General features: G+C 47.3%; 1 protein-coding gene across 2 annotated transcripts in view; it reads right to left on the reverse strand.

The window, feature by feature from the left end:
- PLCD1 (phospholipase C delta 1) overlaps positions 1-16,636 on the reverse strand; it is a 93,262-nt gene that overhangs the window by 20,354 nt on the left and 56,272 nt on the right. For both annotated transcript variants that reach the window (XM_034759904.1, XM_034759903.1), the window contains exons 5-8: positions 15,300-15,531; positions 11,822-12,023; positions 10,187-10,331; positions 8,781-8,930 (exon numbers count right to left, since the gene is read on the reverse strand). In XM_034759904.1, the coding sequence (XP_034615795.1) occupies positions 8,781-8,930; positions 10,187-10,331; positions 11,822-12,023; positions 15,300-15,531 (729 nt within the window). The remainder of the gene's footprint in view (positions 1-8,780; positions 8,931-10,186; positions 10,332-11,821; positions 12,024-15,299; positions 15,532-16,636) is intronic.

Raw genomic sequence — 16,636 nt, forward strand, 5'->3', positions numbered from 1 at the left:
GCTAACGCCCTAACCACTGAACAATCGTTCCTCTAGATTTCTGAGTGCTGTGATGGGAGAGGCAACAGTCATGCTGTTCTTAAATGACAGGGCTGTAGTAAACCAGGGATCTTTTTAAAGCAATCAAACAGTTTTCAAAGAACATTATACTCTCTTTGTGGGTGACAGCGCATTGTACCGTGTCTCAGCAGAGACCAGCCTGACACATCAAGCAGTGATGTTGCAGGAGATTTTGCTGGCCTCACCACCAAGTCTGGCTTGAACTGAAATTTACCATTGAAACCTGATAAAGGAGCCAAGCTTTTTTTTTTTTTTTTCTTAAGACATCACAAATAAGCTGTTTACATTGGAACAACCCTCCTGGCACTCAAAGACTGCACAAAAGCTGCCAGCAGGAGGGTACCAATTACCAGGCAACATATGGCAGGAACAGACATCGCCCGTCCTCATCTGGGTATATTTCACTTGATTTCCTGCCACTGCTAGGGCCTCAGGGATTGGTGCACTCCAGCCCTTCCTATTCTTTGCCTAGGGCATAAACTAGTTGTGTCTCCTTAGAGGTGCAATATTTTGGTCTAATTGCAGTTGTTGGAGTGAGTATGAGGGTGCAGGTGGTCTGTGGTATACAGGAGGTCAGACTAAATGCACTGGTGAGCCTTTCATTTCTCTGCATTCATTTCAGGAGCCAGTTGAAATCCGTCCCCCTTTTTTAAACACTCTCCATAGAGCTTCCCTCTCTTTACACCTTCCTTACGCCCTGCAGTATTTTAGCATCCCCCTATTCCTCTGTCCTTTCATAACATCTAAACCCTGCAGGAGAAATTCATCCCCGCACAGAGGCCTATGCACCACTTACATCCCACTCAAGCCTTCAAACAGGGGGATTGTTAGGCCTCATGCTGGCACTCTCCACAAGGGTGAACTTCATCTCACTAGCGCAAGAGCCTTCTCCCATGCAGATTCTGGAGCAGCCTCTACTGTATATAAAAGCTGTGTGTTGCTATTAGTAATTACCTCTCCGCCTCATTGGTACTTTATCTCTGTGACGCTGCCTTTTTATCACAGAGCTCTCTAGGGAAGGGCATTTCAGGCCTCCTGGCCCCAGCCTCATTTCTGGGTCCAGAAGAAAGAAAAAGGATGGTCTTGTGATTAGGGCCATGGCATAAAATGTAGGAGATCTAGATTTAATTCCCAACTTTGCCACTGACGTTGTGCGAAACCTTAGGCAAATCACTTAATTCCTCAGCTCTCTGCCGGCAAGAAGGGACTAGTAATCTTTCCCCATTTTTTGAGTCTTTGAATCAAGTTTGGATGGTCTTTCTAAAAGATACGCTCTACCTCGAACCGAAGTTATGGGCTGATGCAAGAATCAATGAAGCTCTCTGGCCTGTGTTATACAGGAGGCCAGACTACTTGATCACAATGGTCCCTTTTTGGCCTATGAATAATGTCTTTCCCCTCCACCCCCCCTTGCCTATTACTCTTGATTTCTCTCTAATTCTGTTGTGATTTGGTATTTATCAGTGACGGTGAAATTCCCCCTTCGCTGTTGGTAGGTCAGTCTTAAGTCCTATTTTGAGAGCTAAGTGGCACACTGGTCTTGGTGCTACCCTCTTACACAGAGGTGCGGTTCATAACTGAGCTGTGTGAAGCATTTCAGGCTCCTGTTTCTGTAGAAGATGCTGTACTACAGAGGTCTCCAACCTTTTTACACCCAAAATCACTTTTTGAATTTAAGGGCAATCCAGAATCTACCCTGCCCCATCCCAGAGGCCCCACCCCTTCCCCAAAGCCCTGCCCTACTCACACCACCCCCTCCCCCAGGAGGGGATGAAGGGTGCAGGATTTGGGAGGGAGTTTGGGTGCAGGAGGGGGCTCCAGGCTTGGGCAGAGTGTTGGGGTGCAGGAGGAGGTGCGGGGTGCTGGCTCTGGGAGGGGGGCAGGGCTGGGGATTGGGGTGCAGGAGGGAGTTTGGGGTGCTGGCTCCAGGAGGGGGCTCAGGGCTGGAGCTTTGAGTGCAGGAGGGGTTTTGGGGTGCAGGAGGGAGTTTGGGGTGCTGGCTCAGGGCCCAGGGGTTGGGGTGCGACCTCCCACTGAGCAGCACTTACCTCTGGCGACTCCCGGTCAGTGGTGTAGTGTGGCTGCCACTAAGGCAGGCTCCCAGCCTACCTCGGTCCCATGCCGCTCCTGGAAGGGGCCAACACGTCCCTGTGGCCCCTGGGGGGCAGGTGGCACATGGCTCCACACGCTGCCCCTCTCTGCAAGCACCGCCCTGCACAGCTCCCATTGGCCACAGCTCCACGTTGCCAACCAATGGGAGCTGTGGGGGCAGTGCTTGTAGTCAGGAGCAGTGTGAGGAGGGAGACCCCTGTCCCCCACCCCCGGGGCCACGCTGGCTGCTTCCAGGAGCACAGTGGGGCCAGAGCAGGCAGGGAGCCTGTTTTAGCGGCAGCCCCGTTGTGCCGCTAGAGATCACAATCGACTGGGAGATCCTCTAGGATCGACCAGTTGATTGCGATCAACCGGTTGGTGACCACTGCTGTACTACAATAAAAGTTGCACTGAACCTAATTTCCATGAGGCATGTATGCTGAGCATTGACATACTGTCAGTCAGTATGTCTATCTGGAACAAGAGATGCTGACATCCTGATTTTCAGTGGCTTTCCCCCAGGATGAAGTTAAAAAAAACTAAACTCTCGTTACGGCAGTCGCGGTTTCCCTCCATGTGATATTAAGTAGTTCCTGCCAAACTACGCCTGAGGGGAAAGAGAATCAACTCATTAGTTCAGCTCTGCTGTGCACGTCCTTTGTGCTATGTAGAAGCCTCAGCGTTCCTGAAATGCCTCAGTAAGTAATGGCAACTGGCAAGACTTGACCACAAAACCCACTTCGTTTACCTGTGGGAAGCACAAGGTCAAATACAACACAATATATCCTGAGAGGCAGCAGGATTGGGAGGCCATTTGGGGATTTAGTTGGGGATTGGTCCTGCTTTGAGCAGGGGGTTGGACTAGATGACCTCCTGAGGTCCCTTCCAACCCTGATATTCTAAGAAACTTCTTTCTAAGAAACTCAGGACTAGAAGCCAGGGATAGAGAGTCCCGGCTGCAGAACTAGCCACACCTCTGCCGGCCTTCTGGTCTCTCTGAGTGCAGCCCTGCATGTCTCAGCCCTCGTGCCTTTAGCCTTCCCTAGGGTGGAATCCTGTGATTCTCCTGCTCTCAGACCTCCGTGCTGCAATACCCTGCACATCCACCATGCTGAGTTCAGGCACTGGTGGGTCTACGCTGTGGGAGTCTGACCAGTGGCATACATGACCAGACAGCCTTTTCGAACCAAGGTTATTTTAACAACAGGAACAAAGCATTTGTTATCTTAAAATCCTTCTTCTCTAAACAGTCTACAGGCGTAGCTATCTTACCTAAAGCCCTATCATCCTCTGATGGTCACTTAGGTAGCCCTAACTTCTTCAGACTCCCCAGCAGGTCCCTGGTGTCTCAGTCTGATGCCCTCAACGCCCCTCCCAAATATCCCTCCCCACCCCCTTTGACAATGTTCCTTTTTAAACTTGCCCGGGTTCTTCTGATCTCCTGTGTTCCCAGCCTTCCCCTGCCGTGGCATTGTCTCTTAACAACTCTCCGGCATTTGCTGAGAAGTGGCTTATCTTCAGCATTCGTTTCCATCCTGCTTGTTTTTCCCAACAGCCCCTTTTAAACTCAACCAGTCTACGCACAAAGTAAACATCCCAATAACCCGGCCGACACACAGTATTCGTAAGTTATTACAAAGTAGCTCCAAGTGCATCACACACAGTTTCATAGATTCATAGGGACCATTAGCTCATCAAGTCTGAGCTCCTCGATAGCACAGGTGAAAGAGCTTTATACGGTTCTGTCACTGACCTGATACATAGCCTTGGGCACTTTACTTATCCCCCCTGTGGGCATGGTCCTGGTAGGGGCTAAATTCAGGTGAGAATTAAAAGGGCTCAGCACCATGTCCCAGTTTCCCCAGTGTGCAGAATAAAGATACTTTCCTACCTATCTGACAGGGGAGCTGTGAGGGTTAATGAGATACTGCTTGTCAAGGGCTCTGAAGATCCAATACACTAATTCTTATTACACCCTTATTTTGTACAGTGTCTTGCAGGGAAATTGTCTCCCGAGCTGCTTTGCAGGGTGACATAGCAATAACTGCACAATGAAGTTAAATGAGAAAAAACGGCAGAGGATGGGAAAAATTAAGGGGCATCAGCAAGAGAGGAGGAGAGACATTTTCCGGTGAGGTTTTTAAGAGCGGCGGAGAGAGAGGAAAGTTAGCCCAGAATGGAGGGGCGGCAAAGGCGGTTCCCTCCAACATTGGAATAACTTCGGGAAAAGACACAGAAGAGGAGCCGGGAGAGGAGGTAGAGGGACACACACACACACACACACACACACACACACACACACACGCACGCACGACTCAAAAGAAACACTGATGGAAAAGGCTTTCAGAGTAAGTTGCTTGACCAAATGGCCTGGTCTTTCGGGGCAGCACTGCTACTCTATGGATGGCACAAGCTCACTCCAGGTCTCACAGGGTATGTCTGCACTGGAATTAAAAACCCGCAGCTGGCCCACGCCTGCTGACTTGGGCTCGCGGGTCTCGGTCTAAGGGGCTGTTTAATTGCGGTGCAAACGTTCCAGCTTGGGCTGCAGCCTGAGCTTTGGGACCCCCCCACTTTGCCCGAGCCCCAACCTCATAAACAGCCCCGTAGCCTGAGCCCAAGTCAGCTGACATGGGCCAGCCACGGGTTTTTAATTGCAGTGTACACACACCACAGCGGACTGGGGATTGCAGGAGACTTGTGCAATGATGGCTCTGACTCGGGCAGATGTTCTGCCACTGAGGAGTGACTCAAGCCCAAGGAAGGTGAGATGGGCAGGGGGCCACGCCATGGAGAGTTAACAACTCTGAAGTGTTGAGAGGCCAGGGGGTCATGGTCATATGTCTTTCTGTATGTGAGACGGTGGGCAGCAGCACTCTGGGCACACCAGCCCATAGAGCAATGGCTTCTGGGGCAGCCCCTGAGAAGGGAGATGCTGTCGTCAAGGTGAGAAGCCATTGGCTAAATGCCTGCATGGGGATGTCAGGGTCACAGCAAGAGCTAGCCACTCTATCAGTCTGGAGTGTTTTATGAGGACTCTTTATTATTTAACCCATCTGATTCCTCTAGTCACCAAGAACATTAACGTGCTTTAGTTCAATTCCGGTGCTGGGCTGGCGAGGCTATTTTCTGCATGCTCTGTAGTTAGGATCACCCACCCGTGAGTTATTGTTCCATTCTGATCTAATTATTTCTTCCACTTGGCTCCCGAATGAGCTTTCTGAGAGACAGGGGAAAATAAAAAGCCAGATGCCTTTCAGAATGGCAAATGAAGCCACTGGATTTTGTTCCTAGGTAGAGTGATGTTTTCCTCCCAGGAGGTCACGTGCAACGTGATAAAGAACAAGAGAGACAAACTTAGAGAGACTTATCAGGGAAACCTCCAGGGGAAGTATCAGAGGGGGAGCCGTGTTAGTCTGGATCTGTAAAAAGCAACAAAGAGTCCTGTGGCACCTTATAGACTAACAGATGTATTGGAGCGTATTGGAGACGTATTGGAGACGTCTGTTAGTCTATAAGGTGCCACAGGACTCTTTGTTGCTTTCTCCAGGGGAAGATGGTTTCATGGAGAAGGAAGTTTCCATGGAGGGTGAACTAGTGGGGCTAAGATGGGATTATCCATTGTACATCTTTACCTTGGATGTGAGAATTGACATACCATGTGCCCAGCAATGCAAATCAACCATCCATCTGTATAAAGTGCCTAGCCCCAGTGCTGCTAGGAGACTGTTTGTGCTCCGGGCTGGTGGAGTGAAGAGTGGCTGAGGAGGTCAAACCCCACTATATGTGTGACTCTAGCCTCTCCTTTCTCCTCCAAGCCCCACAGCAGCCTTCCATGCCGGCCTATGCAGGGATGTTACACAGACTGGTTCCATGGCCCGTGGGGGTGCACTGGCATCCATGCAGCTATCTGCCAGTGGACCTCCCTGGGCAACCCTGGGCGTAGCTTAAGTGATGCAGGGGATTTTGCTGGCCCTTGGCAACAGGGTTAACTGCCCCTGATGTGAGTAGGCAATGAGATTACTTATGTGCATAAGGACTGCTCACATCAGTAACGGTTTGTAGGATTAGGACCTACCAAATTAGATACACACCCTGGACAGCACCGTCATTTATTAGTGCGAATCTAAACTGTGTCAACTGCCCTTTTCCTGCAGTGTGGTATATTTCTTTAAGTCCTAAAACTACCCAGCCAACGGATTCCATAATGATGCTTCTCCTGCTTTGCATTTTGTTTACAGCCTTCTAGCTGTTTGCCAGGGGTGGATTCCAAACTGAGAAAATAAATGGACACATTTTTTTCTAATAAAAAATTCACTGCCCCCTCCCTCTTGCCAGCTTTACTAGAAAGTGGAAAATCAAGGAAGGTTTTTTACGTATCAGTTATAAATGAAAGTATTTTCTACAACAGTCAACAATTTGGTCTTGAGAAAAGATTCTACTAGGCACAGATGTTAGGCAGATGGAGGTATAGTACAGGAGGAAAAAAGTGAGGAATTATTTTGATACCACTATTTTTCCTTTTTTTAAAAAAAAAAGCTGACTAGGCCAGATCTTTAGCTAATATAAATCCGCATAGCTCCATTGGCTTTAATGCAGCGACACTGATTTACTCCAGCAGAGGAGCTGGCCCATTGTCTATCAGAGGAGCCAGAGTGCACATCAGGTGGAGAGCAGGAAACAAAAATGTACAAAATGTCTTTGGTTCTTGTTTGATTTATTATTTCCCATTTTATTTGTTAAAGATTTATTTATATATATAATTTTCCTGGGCTACAAAGAGTTAACAGCCCTTTGGAAAGCAATCAGCTGATTTCAGGATTTTGCACTGAGGGCAAACAAGGAGCCAGGAAGTGAGGGGAAAGCCAGTAACACAATCCCTCAAGAGCTTGCTTCTCCAACTCAGTAAAATCTTATTCAATCCCCAACCTCGGGGTGTGTCCTATTCCTGCACGAGCCACGGCACAGTCAGTGCTTAACTATGGAGTGAAATTCTTTTCCCTAATGCAAAGGTCCCAGTGGAACAATGGTGCGTTTATTCATAATAATAAATCCTGTTTATTATAGCAATGCCTAGGGATCAACCAAGAACAGGGCCCCATTTTACTGTACAAATACAAGGTAACGCTCCCAAATGCCTTAAAATACAGCAGAACACGAGAGACGCCAAATTCCTATGACAGGTTTCAGAGTAGCAGCCGTGTTAGTCTGTATCCGCAAAAAGAACAGGAGTACTTGTGGCACCTTAGAGACTAACAAATTTATTAGAGCATAAGCTTTCGTGGACTACAGCCCACTTCTTCTTTTTGCAAATTCCTATGGTATTTTTGACCGCTTTTCTCCCTCCCCTCTCTCCTGCACTGACCATTGGATTTTCCCCATCCACAAACTCCTCCCAGCACTTTCTGGGCCAATGAAGGTTTGGGTAAAAATAAGAATTTAAAAAAGCATTCAAAATGCCCTAGTTAATCCATTGCCATTTTTGTCGCTGTATCTTCTCCATGTGCTGCTGTTTTGGAATCAAGCTGAAGTCTCATAGAGCGGGACAGATTCTCAGCTGGTATAGATCGGTGTCGTTGGCATCCAGGGAGCTACGCTGCCTCACTCCCAGCTGAGTGAAACTCTGGCTAATTGACTGCAACAGTCCTAATGAGTTCAGCTCTGTATTAAATTTATTAGCAGCATGGATAGGAGCCAGCCAAGGGCCCACCAGTGTTAACTCACTGACTTACCTCGTCAGTCTGCTGGGTCCCTTCCTCCCCTATCAGGCCTAGGTCAGCTCCCCAAACTCATGGGCTGCACTGATGTGCAAGGATCTCTAGGCACGTGCCACTGGCAAGGGGCCTCCATGCAAAGATCCATTGCCTCTGCACTGCCACCCAGCTTTCCCCCTCCTTGCAATCCCTTGACAACGCAGCCCCCATGCTCTCTATTACTCCCCAAGTCACCACTGCCCTCAGAATCTCTCTCAGTGGGAAGAGAGTCTGCAACATGACACGGTTTGTAGTAAACTGCACTCATTTTCCCCAGGCGTGTTGAGGTAGGGAAGGGGAAATCAATGCAGCATGGCTGTCTCAGTTACTCTGTCTACTCCCTGGGAAGGGGCCAGAATCCTCATGGAATAGCTTCCAAGGGACTGAAGGGCAGCAGAAAACAAGCCAGTGAGAGCTTTCTTCTTTTTTCAGTACAGAACAGTGCTGCTCCTCTATATTAGAATCAAGCAGTGGTCAATTCTGCCTATTCAGAAGCATGGGGACAACTCCCCTAGCTACTTCTCCCAAGGAGCTAGTCTTCACCTCATATACACTAAAACTAATTAGGATAACTCCAGTATCCAGAGGACATTAGGCCCTGGAAGGTCATATTAACCAAGTTCTGTGTAAGGTGAGCATATGCAAAACAGACCTGTAATACCCAGCTGACTGGACGTACCCTGTGAGAAAGCAATTGCTAACAGGGCTGGAGACATTGTCTGGCCTCTGAACCAGAAATTCCCTGTGTTCCACAGAGCCTGTCTTCAATTGAGACTCCTCAGTGGCTCTCCTTATCACAGTTAGTGATATTACATCAGTCTGATAAGAACGCAGGCCATGTAACAACATACAAAGCAGTAAAGTAGCTCCACTCACCTCTGGCGAGGGGAAGTCTGATGTATTTCCATCAACTGGCATTACCAGCAGCATGTCCCCTAGGATTGTCTTCATGTGCTGAGCCATCATCTTCTGCTGTTCCAGGCTACAGTGGTTCTCCAAGGAAATGATTACCGGGTATGGAGAGGTCTGTGGTAGGACAGCAACATACATCATGGTTTAACTCTGGCAATCTCTTCCCTCCGTGTGTTACAAAACCAATGTGCTGCTAGCAGTTTTCAAAAGGCACATTTCAGTGGAAACTGGGGTGTTAACACAGCAGTACAAATGAGTTCAAATACACAGTAACTTTACACTATTTAACATTACACATTAACATAACATTACACATTCATAGCACTATTTTGGTAGCCATCTACTGAAGCCTCCCAGGAAGCGTAATCTAGAGGCTAGGGCACTGGACTGGGAGGCAGGGTCTCAATTCCCAGCTCAACTGGTCCACAGACCTTGAACAAGTCACTTAACTTTCCCTGTGCCTCAGTTCCCCATCTGTAAAATGGGGATAATGCTTCTGACCTCAGAGGGGTGTTCTGAAAGTAACATCCGTTAATGCCTGTGAGATGCTCAGATACGAGGGCAAGATAGATCCTATATCATCAAGTCATTTCTTCCTTTCCTGATAACGCATCTAACAGGTTTTAGGACCCCAGGGAAGTGTTACCCACTGTGCACCCTCCTGGATATTTCCTTGCAATGTAGGCTTCTGATTTCTGCGTCCTAAAATCCTGGGGAATACTGGATGTTGACTCTAAAGGCAAATTAACTGAAGAAGAAGGAGCAAGCCTGAGTCCCCAGTGAGTCTGGAAGAACAACAGTCTTGGTATAAAGGATGACAGCCCAGGGCCTGCTATGCAAGGCACCCAGGTTTGATTGCTACACCGTGTAATTTACTCCCAGTAGGAAGAGAGAGGGAATATCTCCCATCAGTGCCTCACATGCACACACATGGATTTCTCTAAAACCTCTGGAGAAATAAGGCTGAGCCATCAGACATCACAGCCAAGCTAAGCAGGAACTGAACAGCCAAGTTAATTTGACTGCCTACGTTTCCCATTGCCTACATGCATTATTGTTCTAATTTCTGGTTACTGCCTTCACTGTGGTAGGGGTCCAGGTCCCATCGCACTAAGTTCTGTGCCCATGTGCAATGCAAAGACAATCCCTGCCCCAAAGGGCTCAGCATTTCAATAACCCTCAGGTGCTGCTCACAGCAAAGGGCCAGGCAGCCCAGAAAGGGACCAATGAGAAATGGAAGTAGGCAGGTTTCATTCTGTACGCACAATGGAAAGCTGAATATTTCACTGGAGCAGGACGTCTGCCTGTTTGTTCTCAGGGAAAAGAAATGAAGCTGCAGGATACCTCCCCTGCCCGTCCTTTGTTCTTACTTTGAAAGCATAGTTCTTGATGGCCTTTATGGCGTCACTGAAGAGGATCTTGGAGGTGAGTGTGTAGCCATGATAAATGACAGGCTCTGAGTTAGGACCATCCCAGCAGTCCAGCTCCACACAGCGGCAGCCTTTGGTCAGGGCTCTGGAAACAAAGAATGGAGGCATTTGGGTTTTTCTCCCCCCTCCCCAAAATGGGACGATGTCGTATATGGGCATTTCAATATACGCTGAAGGCTGATGGGTGGCTTTGACAAGTGCAGAGTAAGTGAAAACGGGAACTTGTAAAAGTGCAATGGGACTAAGGAGAGGGGCACTCAAGAGAGATCAGAGCAACTGAAAAGAGAGGCGCTCAGAGAAACTGATGAGCAAGCTCAGAAATGCATAAAGGAATCTGAGGAGAGGGGAGATTGGAAAAGCTCAGGGCAGCTGAAGACAAGGGAGAATCTGAAAAGCACAGGGGGGGTGGAGAGAAAGGAGATTAGGGAAGCTCCGAGATGGTGAAGAGCAGATCAGGAAAGGCTGACTGGGCATAAAGAGAGTGGATCAAAGAAGCCATCAGTAGCTGCCACAATCAGAGAGGCCTAGACCATGTGCATTCTTCATGCAGATTTGACAAGGAGTTGGGGATGCATTTTCAAAGCTGTGCTCACTGATGTAGCTATGTGAACTCCACTGGCATTTAATGGGACTAAATCCCCTTTAGAAAGTTCACCCCACAGATTATAGATCTTGAATGTGCACTCAGAAAGCCCCTGCCCTGCGTTGTCTGGTTCAGTCATTTCCTGCCTTCAAATGTAAGTTTTTGTCTATATATATTCATCACTGTAGGCTTCTGAAGATGATCTTTCCACTTTTCTCTACAGAGGAGTATGTGTACAGGAGGCCACGTGTACAGTAATTCCCCATATGCTTAAAGTGACCCATCTCCTATAAGCACTGCTACAAGACCTGTGGGAACTACAGAGTTCATCACAATGGAACCAGGATTAAGTAATTTCCTGATATTGCAAAATGCATTCAAATAACCAGTGAAAGCAATTCACTGAGCTAAATCCTCTGCCCCCTCCCCATCGCTTTGACTAGATAGCTGCTGCTCCCCAACAATTCCATCAGGTAGGAAAAGAGCCACGGTAGCAGAGCACCTACTCAGTGTAACTAACGCTCACAATCTGGTCATGACTCACGTGATTTGGGGGGTTTCCTCCTGGAATCATGCTATTGCCTGAGAATTCAGCTTTCACTGAAAAAAGAGTAAATGTCTAGCCTCATGGCTGCAGAGAAAAGCTTGAAAACATGACCCGTGAAGTCCCCAACTCCAGAAGACAAATACAAAGCATGTTACATTTATTAGTTTTAAAATCTCATTATTTTGGGGGCCTGACTCAGGATTATTGCACATTTAGGGTTGGCAATACCTCTCTGCTGGCTCAGCTACAGGGAAGTTTCTTGTTGGCTAGCCTGTTTGCAGCTGTTTGAGGTCACTCCAACATCTGGCCACTAGCTGGCAGACACAACAAGCAGCAATAAGGTTAGGGTCAGTTCATGCAAGGGTGGAATTGAACATTCTAGGATCAAGTCTGCCTGTATGTGTTCTGTATCCTGGTACAATCTGTGTTGAGAGATCCCCTTTACCTGATATAGGCCTCTGTGCTACTGGGCCCTCTGATCTGGTCTTCCATTAGATAGGTATTGTGTGACGACGACACGAAGTAGTGACTGAGGGGCTGAGTCATGTCCTGGTAAACTTTACAGTGAGAGGAGTTGAATATGTTCCCCTCAGCAGACAGCAGATACATCAGGAAACCATCTTTGGTCATGAGCTGTTGTTTCTTGGCTACCAGATAAAAGAAATATAAACCAGTGGTGAAAATATGACATCTTGGTACTGGAAGAATGTGAAACATCCTAAGGGTATCCTGGGTTGTGAGGCCCCTCAACACCACCTGCCCTAGTGTGAGGAAGATTTATCTGTGCCTTGCTGTGGGTCAGCTCTCTGCCACCACCAGGTTCTGGCTACACAAGCACTGCCTTCCAGGCCTCCACTCTCTCTGAACAGGTTAGCTAAAGGCACACACCAACCCCCAAGTCTTCAGAGCACTCCTTGTTGTGTCCAGCCCCCCGCCCAATGACCAGACCTGCTGTTCCCAAAAGAGCAGTATACACCAGCTTGTAAGATTCAACTCAGGATCACCACTTTGCTTAACAACACAGCACTGAGATCTATTTACAGTGAAAACAAGAATAAGTTCATTCTCAAATTCAGACATTCCAGTGATAATGAGTAAGAATACTGGAAACAAATGGTTACATATAAAACAAAACCATAACATGCTTTCTAGAGACTAAACTTAACTAACAAGTTACCCTCTTGTCTAAAGAAGCTTATCTCACCCAAAGTTAACTCCAGTGGTTTCAACCAAGCCTGGCTGAGATCCCTCTTTCATGAAGCAAACTTGCTGTCTATGTCCTAGGTGAAGGATGACATCTTTGTTCCCCCAAACAGACCAGAACAAGCCTTTGATGTGCACCTCCAGATGGGGTTCCACTCCCCACCCCCCACTGTTCACCTCTTCATGCTATTCTTCTTGCTTTGAAGTTTTCACAATCCTTCATTAGCATTTGGTTCAGACTGGTGAGAGGAGATTCACCGTGAACCATACAGTGAATTGTCAGATAAACATTCTTGTCTGACAGAAAACCTGTTTTTCACCTTTTCACCTGTGACTAGTCCCTAGACACAGGATGTAATTTTCAGTCAAATATTATGTGTAAACATGTTTACACAACATGCATACATGAGTTCATGGTATTGATGACCAGTGTGACACTGGCTTTTATTTGAGAGCTCACAGGGCATTATTTGGTGAACTAGAACGTACATATCAGACCCAGGGGATTCCTGGAGCCCCTCAGCCGCAGGCACCGAATTTCTTCTTTCCGGGTGGGTGGGTGTCCACCCGAGGCCCTGCCCCCACTCTGCCCTCTCCCCCAAGGCCCCACCCTACCTCCATCTCTTTCTGCCCCCACTCCGCCCCCTCCCCTTAGCGCTTCCCACCTGCTGCCAAACAGCTGATCGTCTGGGCCTGCCAAACAGCTGATCGGCAGGTGGCTGGTGGGTGCTGCGCACCCATTATTTTTTTTCATGGGTGTTCCAGTCCCGGAGCACTCATGGAGTAGGCACCTGTGCCCTCAGCACCCCTTGGCCAATAGACATTAAGAAATTTTTGGGTCACAAAGAACTAAATCTGAAAGGATTAATAACTATACCCACAGAAGTCTGCATACAGCGCCCACTGACTTCAATGAGCTGCCTATGCTGAATTTGGCCTTAGTGACACTAAAGATGTTAGTGTTGTTCAGTAGAAGCTGATAGCCCCTTTGCCTGACAATGCTTTTAGAATAAAAAATGAACATCTAGCTTTATATCCCCTTCACATCCCTCAAATTCCCTAGGAAACACTAATAATGTGAGAGCAGTGGGGCTTAGGACATACTCCCGTTGCTGGCATCTCCCATTGGCTTGTATAGGTGAGGTAGGTTTGCCACCTTTCTAATGGCTGGTAACCAGACCCCCGTGGCGCTACCCCTTGCTCAGCCTCTTCCCCCCCAAGCCCGTCCCTGCTCTGCCTCTTCCCTCGAGGCCCCGCCCCATCTCCATCTCTTCCTCCCAAGGCCCCGCCCCTGCTCTGCTTCTTCCCCCCCAGATCAAAAAAACTGAACATCAGGGTTTGTCAAATGGCACCCGGACACGCAAGCCAAAACCTGGACTGCCAAGGTGAAAACCTAAGTTCTGCCCGCTCTGCACAGATCTCAAAATTCCCATAGTACTTGGTTTGCCCCACAGGATCCTACCTAGCAATTCTCCGAGTTTGCTAACATCTGCCTTCTTGAAGTCCATTGTCTTTCTTTTGCTGTCTTCCTCCTGACATTCCTTAGAATCATGAACTCTAGCATTTCATGATCCATTGTCACTCAAGCTGCCTTCCATCTTCCAATTCTCAACCAGTTCCTCCCTATTTGTCAGAATCAAATCTGGAACAGCCTCTCCCCTAATCGCTTTCTCCACCCTCTGTAATAAAAAATTGTCTCCAATGTATTCCAAGAACTTGATGGATAATCTGTGTCTCGCTGCACTATTTTCCCAACACATATCTCGGTAGTTGAAGTCCACCATCACCACCAAGACCTGTGCTTTGGATGATTTTGTTAGTTGTTTAAAAAAAGCTTCATCCACCTCTTCTTCCTAGTTATGTGGTCTATAATAGACCTCTACCATGACATCACCCTTGTTTTTTACCCCTTTTATCCTTACCCAGAGACTTTTAAGAAGTCTGTCTCCTATTTCCATCTCAACCTCAGCACAAGCGTATACATCTTTGATATACAAGGCAATCCCTCCTCCCTTTTCTCCCTACCTGTCCTTCGTGGGCAAGCTGTACCCTTCTATACCAATAGTCCAGTCATGTGTATTATCCAGATGCCTGGCCTGGGGCTGCCGTGGGCATGCACTTAGGGAACTTTTACTCCAAAAATTTAGGCTCCGAGTGAGCTTAGGTGCCTACAGAGTTTGGTGACAGCTGAGAAGGAGTTTTGTGAATCCCAGTAGGGCCTGATTCTGGGATTTAGGTGCTTAAAGTGGCAGTTAGGTGCCTAAATCCTATTGTGAATCTAGCTCTTTGTGACTCAGTTTCCCCATCTGGAAAATGGAAATGACAATACAAATCTGCCTTGGTAAAGTGCTTTGAGATCATCAGATGACAGGTGCTATAGTAGTGCTAAATATTATACAAGGATTATTATTAAATAAACCCTCTGTCGCTTCCCCACAAGGACTACAGCAACCCTTAAAACCCTATATCAACCACTTTCCTGCTGGGTACTGCACCAGAGCAAAGACCTGAGAAAAAAGACACTTTCCAGTCTACCCAACACATCCCTGCGGAGCTGCTAACATTATTCTGGAATATTGACACACCAGAGATAGCTGCTGCACTACAAGGACACGCAAGGCTGCAGAAGGAAACAGCAGCAAAATAGTTCCAGGAATTGCTCTACCCAGAGCAAGCATCTTAGACTCTCACCCAAAGAGCAGCCAGTGCTGCCAACCCACCTGTTTCGTTGGGTTCATATCTCTCGATCAGGGAGAGTGCAGATTCAGGGACAGCATCCTCCTCCCGCTGCTTTTCTCGGAGGAACCTCAGCAGGTTGTCCCTGGACATGATCCCTTCGGCACTGGAGTATTTTGCGAAGATCCCGTCTATCTCCGCCCGCTCAGTCAGCATCTTGTAAAATGTCTCTATCTCCTCATCTTCCAAGGTCTCTGTCTTGGATTTGTCACACTGCTGTAAACGTAGAGGGGAGAAGGAGTGAAAACCATCTTTCCTTATAGCATATTCCAGACGTAATCTGCACCAGCTCTAAACAGTGTAGAACACAAAATAATTGGAAAGTTATTTGCCGCCTAATGAGAAGCCCTTGATTGATGGCTCTTACTGACCTATCCAGGGTCACTTTCTATCACTGAAACATCAACAGTTATTATTACTACTTATTATTTGTATTACTGGAGCACCTAAAAGCACTAATCATAGAACAGGACCCTGTTGTGCTCGGTGCTGTACAAACACAGAGCAAAAAGCCTGTCTCTGCTCCCAATAGCTTACAATCTAAGATAAGACAAGATACAACAGATGGAGATAGACAGGGTACAAGGAAACAATAAGTGAAACCTGTATTAAGCAAGTAATGAAGGGACTGATGTACAGCTAATTAAAGTCAACGGAAAGACTCCCATTCACTTTAATGGGTTTGGGATTTGGCACTAAGAGACTAGCAAGCAGAGGCAGAAAGGCTGGTTGAAGATGTTCCATAAAAACTGCTTTTGGATGGAAAATTTGGGTTTTCAGCTAAATGAATTTTTTGGTGAGAAGTTCCTGCGTTCTGTGGAAAGTTTTAATTTCTCCTCAGAAAAACAAATGCCCCCAAACCAAAATATTTTGATCCAGATATCCTACCTTGGTACCTCAGGGGCACTGTAGTTCAGTTTCCTTGCATCCCCAGTCTCCTCTAAGGGTTGGCCTCCCCAGATAGATTATCTCCCATGATGCATCACAACCAGAGACTCCCATGAGGCCACCACTTCCCATAAGGGGAGACCAGGATGCATTATGGAAGATGTAGCCCTTCCAGAAGCCTAGCTCATTAAGGAGAATGGGAGCATAAGGCACTGAAACTACAGCACCCTTGAGGCACTACAGCAGAATTTCTGAACTGAAAAGTTTCAGTTTCTGGCTCAAATCTTCGTTTTTTGATGGTTTATTAAAAGTCAAACTTTTCCACGAGAATTAATGCGTTTTCATCAACATTTCCAATGGGTAAAAAGCCATTTTCCCTACCAGCTCTAGTTAGCAGCTGACTAGATGTGATATAATGGTTGCCCTTACAATC

Source organism: Trachemys scripta, chromosome 2, assembly GCF_013100865.1.
Source record: "Trachemys scripta elegans isolate TJP31775 chromosome 2, CAS_Tse_1.0, whole genome shotgun sequence".
NCBI lineage: Eukaryota > Metazoa > Chordata > Testudines > Emydidae > Trachemys > Trachemys scripta.